Source organism: Pelodiscus sinensis, chromosome 1 (genome assembly GCF_052426305.1).
Source record: "Pelodiscus sinensis isolate ZL-2025 chromosome 1, ASM5242630v1, whole genome shotgun sequence".
Classification (NCBI taxonomy): Eukaryota; Metazoa; Chordata; order Testudines; family Trionychidae; genus Pelodiscus; species Pelodiscus sinensis.
In genome coordinates this window covers 293,003,068-293,011,846 of record NC_143052.1, presented here as the reverse complement: position 1 = coordinate 293,011,846, position 8,779 = coordinate 293,003,068, and the positions used below count along the sequence as shown (strand labels likewise).

Genomic DNA, 8,779 nt, shown 5'->3' with positions numbered 1-8,779 from the left:
CTGGGTTATGACTTAAAAGAGCTGAGTGCAAATTAGAGCTCAGCTACAGGCTTCTTGTGCAACCTTGAACAAAACACTTAATCTACTCTGTGCCTCAGTCTCCCTTTTGTAAAACAGCATGCTGTGAGGATAAAATTGGTCCATGATTGTAAGGCATTCAGATAGCATGATGATAAAGGCAAGGTAAGAACCTAGATAGAAGAAGGTGAAGGAGCTCAGTCTTTAGACAGAGAAGAGTGGGGAGAGATGTTTTATATTGGTAAGGTTGTAATTGGCCCTAACAATGGGTAGCTTGTTTTATTGTCAATATAACACATACATTATTCTCAGTTACTCTCAAACGTCTCATTATCTGTTAGCTAGTTTTCCCACAGGCATCCTGGCACCAATGTTACAAGGGAATAGGCAATAATCCTGGAAGAGCATTTATTTTCTCTTCTTCATTGAGATTGTGTTATCTGATTGGATTACTTCACTTAGGATGCTTCTCTTTCACACAGCTTATTGGGGTTAATTGTAACATCATGCTCTTGACAAATTAAAAATGACATCCGGGTATATATGCAGTATGGTCATCAGGAGAGTATATATGTATTATAATATGTTACAAGTATTATATTTATTATCAGAAGATATATCTTGGCAAGTTGTTTATGACATCAGTGAAGAGCCAAAAATAAAATAATAAAAATCTAAATGTTAGTAATTCATCTTAGGGTTAGCATAAAAGCTGCAACCTTTAGGATAGAAAAATCTGCATGTTTACAATTTTACCAGCATGTACCATTGCAAGGCTTATTTATTGCCTTTCTTAAAACTTCACCCTGTGAAATATTATCAGCACGTGCAGCTGCTTTGCCCAGCATCCTTTACAAACGAAAATCATAATTAAAAAAAAAAACCCTAAGCCCTCAAAGTGATAAAGCGAGAAAGCTGGGTTTTATGTATAAAAAAGACCCTATTTGGTCTGCCCTCTTTTGCTGTTGCTACCTTGCAGTTTATGACATCTAGCTAGTGGGAGGTCTGACAAACTGAACAAGGCAGTGAGCAAGAAATTACATTCCTGTTGAAATCAGTAATCCCTTTGTGGAGACTGCTACGTCTAGTTTGTGTGATTTCTTTCGTGTCACTTGGAGGTGGGCTCTATGGTTATTGTTATTATTTTAAATATAGCTTGGGGAGGGGGGGATGCACAGGAACAGAGACAGCAAGCTGCCCATCTCTCAGAAGAAAAGAACAAGATTCACAGCACAGGAACTGGCATCACTCTAACATACAGAGTAGAAGTCAACAAAGCTGTACTCAAAATCATTTTTGTAGAGACTGAAAAGAAAGAAGACAAAAGTGGATAACACAGTAAAGGATACAAGAAATCAGGGTATAAAGTGACTCTAATGCACTTTGAGTGTGGGCTCTGAAGTACAATGTAAGTCTTGCCTTATCTTGTATTTTTAAAAACTGTTAGTACATAATAATTTTATTTCTATTTTCAAGCCATGCTGGGCCAAAAAGTAATTATTACAATTACATATTAAAATCAATATGGAACATTACTTGTAATCTTGGTATGAGACTTAAAATGATATTGTCATATGACAGAAGTCAGAGACTATCAACTGTAATATCGAAGATGAACTATAAGTAACAACATATCTAATTATTGTGAGACTAAGATGCTGAATGGAATCTTTAATCAACTTTCTTAATACAGAGTGCAAAGAGTTCTCTTGCTTTGTATAGCAAGCTACTTTCATACTGCTGTGTTTAAAACTGTGTGATTACAGTTACCAATAGCAATAGGATGTAGCTACAAAAGGGAATCCTGGTGGATGCAAAAGTTTTTTGGCCAATGTTTTTCCTCTCTGAAGCCTCCAGTCCACATTTTCTAGCCTGTGAGTTTTGCTTTTCAACTGGATTTTTTAACATATGCAGCGATTGGACTCCACGTGGAACTGAAAACAAAAGTATCTGAGGATCCAGAATAACTCCATCCATTTTCTCAGTGTTATGTTAAAGATGAAAATACAATCAATCATAAAGAGTACCTCCTTTTCATCAGCTTCAGCTTTGAACAACAGAGGAATATAAAGCCTGATGGTGACAAAGGGTTATAATTTTTTGTTTTTTCACTGTACATCTGCCCCGGTTTCAGACTTAGCAATGGATAGTCTTTGTGATGAGGAGAACCCAACTGTGAATTCTTTAATCCAATTAAATCATGAAAGAAGATTCTACAAAAATGTTTTTTGGCCTGGAGAGGTTAATACATCTCATCTGTTTAATTTGACTATGGACTCCGAAAACCTAACTAATCTTTCATGTGACGGTAGAGTGACTCCACCGTGCCATTCCTCACTATTTCATCTTTCAGAGAAAAACTGGCCAGCTCTGCTGACAGTTATTGTGATTGTTCTAACCATTGCTGGAAATATTCTTGTTATCATGGCTGTGTCACTGGAGAAAAAGCTACAGAATGCCACTAATTATTTTCTAATGTCACTCGCAATAGCTGATATGCTGTTGGGTTTCCTTGTCATGCCTGTGTCAATGTTAACCATACTGTATGGTAAGTATCACTAGTCTAACCTATTACACGTATTGAGTAGCTTTTAAAAAATTGTATGCGCACACTGTTATTATTTCAGCTTGATAAGGAAAATGTAAATATATGCTAGTTTTAGGGTATTCACTTGCCACCTCCCTATGCAAGGTGAAAAATAACTATAGAGGTAAATGTATATAAAGAACAGATGAAATATGTATGTGTTTATTAACTTTTAACTTCTAAGAATGGACATTTTAAACAGTCCAAAGTGGCAATTTACCACTTTGATTTTTATGGAATTGTTTTATAATTTCTCTTTTGAATCAATGTTGTCTTTGACACAGTTTTCAGTGTATCTATTAGGGAAGTAACTTCCTGTCAATTAATTTCCTCTGCAAATATGCAAAGAAACATTAATATCTTGATACTCTCTGTTTAAAATAGCCTGCCTCTACTTATTTTTTTATTTTTTTAAATCAAGCATTGCAATTTTAAATAATTTTCTTTCCACTGTGATCCTTATTTATATGTTTATCTTTTAAATTTGATTAGCTACTATGAAATGTGGAAATAAGTGTTTCTTAAGGAGGCTGAAAAGTGAATAGAGTTAATGGTACTCAACTGCTAGCAACATTTACCAATTAACAACCAAAATATCAAGACATTTGTTTTTTATTCTAATGAGTAGTTTGAAAATGTAAACTGAATTGTGACACTGTTTATTGTGATAGGTATTGGAAGTTTGTCATTTTGATCAAAATCCTTAGTAATCCCTGTTACACAGCAGAGACGGTTGAAAAGCAGCAGCCTAATAGTTTTTCTTCAAAACTTACAAAACTACCTATTGCCATAATACAAGAAGAGAAGAGCTATGAGATTAAATAGCTTTTAAGCCTGTTTCAATAGGCTAAATCATCCACCACTAAACTGTAACTTTAGGATGATTTTATTAGGAAACAGTAATGTAAGAGTATGCTGCTTTTTTCACTTTGCCTGTGTGTTGCAGACAAACTACCTCAATGGTATTATCACATTAGGTTAGTAATTGGCATGGGACTGTGACTGATTTTATCAGTAGTATCATTACCTTTGGTAATAGGGAAGCTAATCCAAAATAGTGCCATAGAAGCAGTAATTGCTTGTTTTGTGAGATAAAAGTGAAAGACTCAAGCTCTGGATGGTTCAATGACACATGCAATAGGGACTCCTGCTGGCCAATCCCTGCCCCTGCTCAGAAATTCATAAGGAGCACAGAGCTTCACCTCCTTCTCCTGGTGTGTGAAGGCTGCAAAAGTATGAAGACATTCATTTATTTTAATTGTAGTATTTACATGGTCAAATACACCCTTACTACACACACAGCGATAGGAGGGCAGCTGCATGGTCACTGAAAAAGAGAAAAACTCCATTCTCTCCATTTGACAGAGGAAGGACTCTTGGTTTGCTTCTGTTTTTCTCTCCTCTCCCCAACCCATTGCACTGCAATGTCTTTTGCCAGAGGAACAATGCCTTTCCAGGATACATGCATTTGAAAAATCACTCTGTCATTCTGGCATAAGCTTTCCTAGAAATGCAGCATTAGCCTGATACATTATCAGCATCACAATGACCAGCAAATAGTTGATTCTAGAAATCCCTCCCTCTTCCAGCGGAACTAAGAACTTGACCCCAACTACCAGGGGCAAAAGGTCAGGAATCAGCGCAATTTCAGACTTCCATTAACTTGTGATCATCTTATCCCATCCATTATAGCACTTCTTGTGCTGTTTGCACTGAACAAAACCCAGAAGTCATTATGGCCCAGATCCTCAAAATCAATGGGGATTAGGCACAAAAATACCTTTGATAATCCTGGCTTGATTAACTCAATCCTAAAAAGTGTTGGCTCCTTCAAATCCTATCCTTGAGGCATTCAGCATCTGGAGAATTGCTCAACTCTACATCAGGCTATTAGAGTCTCATCTAATTCCACATTACGTCAGTAAGAGTTTCATCATTGGTGTAAGTGGGAGCAAAAATGATCCTTGAGGTCTAAATGTCTCCTTTATATTCAAATTAATAGCACCCAGATCAAAACCCCAGAATACAAACACACTGAACTTTAGAGTGTTACTGAAATGGTTGAAAAACAGGTTTGAATGTGGCTTGGGACTCCGCTTGAAGTGTGTGTATGTGTATGTATGTGTATTAATATACATAGTATATTATTTGTATTTCAGTATTGACTAGGACCTAAACAGGATGTCTTTTATACTAGTGCTATGCAAACATCTAGGTTTAAAAAATGGCCATTCTCTGATTTTCTGTATATTCATACTCCCAAAATCCATTAAAGAATGTTAAGGTTACAAAGTCAAGGATTAAAAAGATAGAAAAGGACAAAAATTAATTCTGCCCCTGCAACTTTAACTCAACCTCCTTGTACATAATTATTACAACAACATTTTGTCCAACATTCCCTGGGAAGTCTATTGCTTCAGCTGAAGGAGTAATGGGTAGAAGCAGCAGTAGCAGGAATGTTATTGTCTATTGGAGCCAGCCACTGCAGAAGAATGTGACTTTTTTCCAATGTTATATAACTGTTTGCTGGACAGCAAGGGAATATTGGGAATCCATAAACTTGGATTATATTCCTGGCTGTGGAGAGGATTGTGCACAGTCAAGTGCATAAATTTTGCACATCAATTCAGAAAAGAATTGTGGATGAAACTTAGGTCTACTATATTGGAAATTTAGGACTAACTGTGGTCCCCCAGATGGTATGGAAAGACGGTATGGGATGCACGTTGACCACTTGGGGAATTCCCCCTGGCCCAACACTTCACACTCTTCCAACCCTCAGCATAGGGGCATGCCAGGTGAAGGAGGTGAAACTCTGTGCTCCAGCAGTTGTGAAGAATCTTATGGGCATCTGTGTAAGGCTGTAAATTAGAGCAGCCTTTGGGACTCCTAATTTATGCTGGGGATGGAACCAACTCTTAGATCAGCCCAGACTCTGGGAGGCACAAAGCTTGCTTAAAATCAGCTTTCCTTCCCATTTCTCCATACTAGACTTTCTGAGAAGCACAGCACAGAATCTGGAATCTTGGTTCCACTCCCAACTCTGTCATAAAAGAACTTGTGATACTTCTCAGATATCCCATCTATAAGATAGAGGAACGATACTTAGGATCATTCAGGATGTGGCAGGCCTTGTTTATTAATAAGGGCCATAAAAAGCTGAGACTAGAACTTCATGTCTTCTCCTAGCACTCAGCACAGCTTCCCTAGCATAGAGCACATTGAAACAGGCCGGAGACCTCTCGCTGCTCCAGCCAAGAAAGAGGGAGAACAGAGGAGTTTTCCCTAAGGTTTTAGCAGAAGAGGGAGCCATACTCCCTTCTGCTTCCTCTCACTTTATACACTTTGGCTAGTATTTTCAGACCAAAAGCTGAGAAACACTTCAGAAAAATTAGGCCAATCTCATTCCCCTTCTAACCTGTCATGTTAGCAGGACAAGATGGGAAAACTGGCACTGCCCCTGCTCAACCTCCCTCCCCCAACAGGTCCTTCAAATACCAGACACACTTTAGGAAACTGTCCTGTCCCACAGTGATGGCAGTAGCTGCTGCTATTACTTCCACATTATCCCCATCTGATGCTCTAATTCACTGCCCGGGACTTTCAGTGTGGCTATCACAGAGAGAGAGTTGTGGGACTGCAGCATGCTCAGTGCACATGGAACTTTCAGAGATTTTAGCATCAGGTCTTGCATAAGCTCTACAAAGCATGAGCAAACAGCTATTTTCTTATAATTTGGTCACATCTTTTTTGCATGGAAAACAAAATGCACTTCTTTGCTCTCAGGCCCAATCCCCCATTAAATTTAAGGTTCCTGCTCTGAACTGTGGTGATGCTAGAGTTCTTCAAAGAAAACTGGAAAAAATGTGTTTACATTGAGAAAACTACATATTTTTCTCTAAAATCTTTTCCAGAAAAGGAAACACTGAGGCAGAAAGCAAGCCAAGAACAGCTCAGCTCAATGGTCAAGTGTGGTAAAGTTATAATCAATAGTAAAATCCATCCTTTTATACTCTTCTTTCTTTTTTGTAGGATATACATGGCCTCTGCCTACAAAACTCTGTGCTGTCTGGATCTATTTGGATGTGCTTTTCTCCACTGCCTCCATCATGCACCTCTGCGCCATCTCTCTGGATCGCTATATTGCCATACGAAATCCCATCCATCACAGCCGCTTTAACTCCAGAACTAAAGCTTTCGCAAAAATAATTGCTGTTTGGACCATATCAGTTGGTAAGTGAGGCAACATTCTGACACGTACTTGTAAATTTTGAAATACTTTTTTGTGGGAAATTTGACACATATATTGCAGATTAAAAGTATATCCTGGACTGCAAGATTTTGTTTGCCATAATATTAGATGTGGCATAAGGTAGTAATTATTTGATAAAAATCACCAGAGACACTGGCAAGTGGAGAAATATTGAGCAGCCCTATGCAGTGAAAGAATGCACAATAAAGTTAAAATAGTTGTAGTCAAGTTTCTTCTACAGATGTGCATGTTTTCAAGGTTGATATCCCTACCTTCTTGACACCAGAAAAGAGCAATAGATAATGGCTGAAAAAAGATCTCTCTCATTTAGCTAAAATTCAGTTGTTCCTGCCACCACCTTACCACTATTATTTGTTTGCAGATGAGTGGATTTTTGGGGTGTGTGTGTTTGTTTTTGGAGCACATCGTATCTGTTCCACCTTGGTCACCAAGGTTATGAGACACCATGGTCTAGTGCAAAGCCACTGCCACTGAGTGGGTAGAATCTGGACCTTTGTGCCTAGCAGTGTGAGGGGTTCCTCCTGGATCTTGAGTGTCACCTACCCACCTATGTGCACAGAATGCACAGAAAAGTGCACATTTTGAATTGTATTACTCATAAATTCACAGGAACATAGTAATTGTCAGACTGGGTCAGGCCAGTGACCCATATAGTCCAATATTCTGACTAACAGTCGCCAATACCAGTTGTTTCACAAAGAAGGCAATTGTGAAATTAAATGCTCACATAGAAAACTTCTTCTTGCTCCCCGTTAGAGGTTTGTTTATGCCCTGAAACACAAGGGAATAAGTCCCTTTCAAAATTCTTGGAAGGATTTTTGTTTCTTTGTTTCCTTTCTATCATTCAGTTTCAAGAATTATGAACACCCATCGTGGCAATAGAAAGCACTGTACAAATAAAAATTTCAGTAGCATTTAACCATCTAGAGTGTTTCCTCCCACTCACGATCCGTATATCCACACATTTGCTATGTTGTGATAGTGTACTAATAATGACTGATAATATGTCCTTTATTCTCTGTATAAGATTATGTCTATGTTTATTAGAAAGCAGTGAAGTATGGCATGATTCTAAATGATAGAATCTTGCTTTATGCAGCATTGTAGCTAGGATATTGGAAAGACTATGGGTGAAGCAATGTCTTTTATGGCACCAAATTCTGTTGGTGAGAGAGGGGAGCTTTTTGAGCTACACAGAGCCCTTCTTCAGGTCTGGGAAAGGTACTTGTAGTGTCAGAGCTAAATACAAGGTAGAACAGATTGTTTTGCACACGTAGGAAGCACATATTCTAAGAGACCTTTCAAGGTGGAGGGGCCTGTTAAAACCTCTGCAGTCATAGGACCAAAAAAAAAAAAAGGACAGGGTTAGTAGGTTACAGATTGCCATAAATCCCATAGCTCTGTTCTGTCCATGAATTCTAGTTATGAGTGTAAATTCCCAGGCTTGTCTTTTGGAAGTGTTGTGAAGGTTTCCTTGGAAGATGAGACTTTAGTCAGATTGACTTGTTAGGATTGTTTTTGTCTTTTTCATTTTCCTGTGTGAATTCATGCAAGAGCATAATGATTGTCTGGTTTCACCCACATAGTGTGGCAAAGCTTTGGCTGTTCCTGTGGGTCCTGCACTTCTGGTGGATAGTGTTCAGCCTCAGAGGCTTGCTATGTCCTGCCACACAGCCTCCTTTTTACTAGTAGGCAGGGTTCATGGCCTACTGAGCCATACTCATCACAGCTAGTCCATATTATGGACATGAGACCCTCTGTAGTCCTGGTCTCGCTATCCAGGGGGAGACTCTGTGGTGGTGCGGGGAAGGTTGGGTGGAACCCAGGTTCTGGCCCAGAGACTTGAAAGCAGGGGCAACAGGTGGGGTTTGTTCTATTCCTTGTCTGGCAGCTATTTCCCT

General features: G+C 38.7%; 1 protein-coding gene across 1 annotated transcript in view; it reads left to right on the top strand.

Moving 5' to 3' along the window:
- Nucleotides 1-1,015: 1,015 nt before the first annotated feature.
- The window catches only part of HTR2A (5-hydroxytryptamine receptor 2A), a 56,214-nt gene continuing 48,450 nt past the window's right edge, over nt 1,016-8,779 (top strand). The window contains exons 1-2 of the mRNA XM_006122966.5: nt 1,016-2,566; nt 6,638-6,838. Of these exons, the coding sequence (XP_006123028.3) occupies nt 2,095-2,566; nt 6,638-6,838 (673 nt within the window). The 5' untranslated portion in view covers nt 1,016-2,094. The remainder of the gene's footprint in view (nt 2,567-6,637; nt 6,839-8,779) is intronic.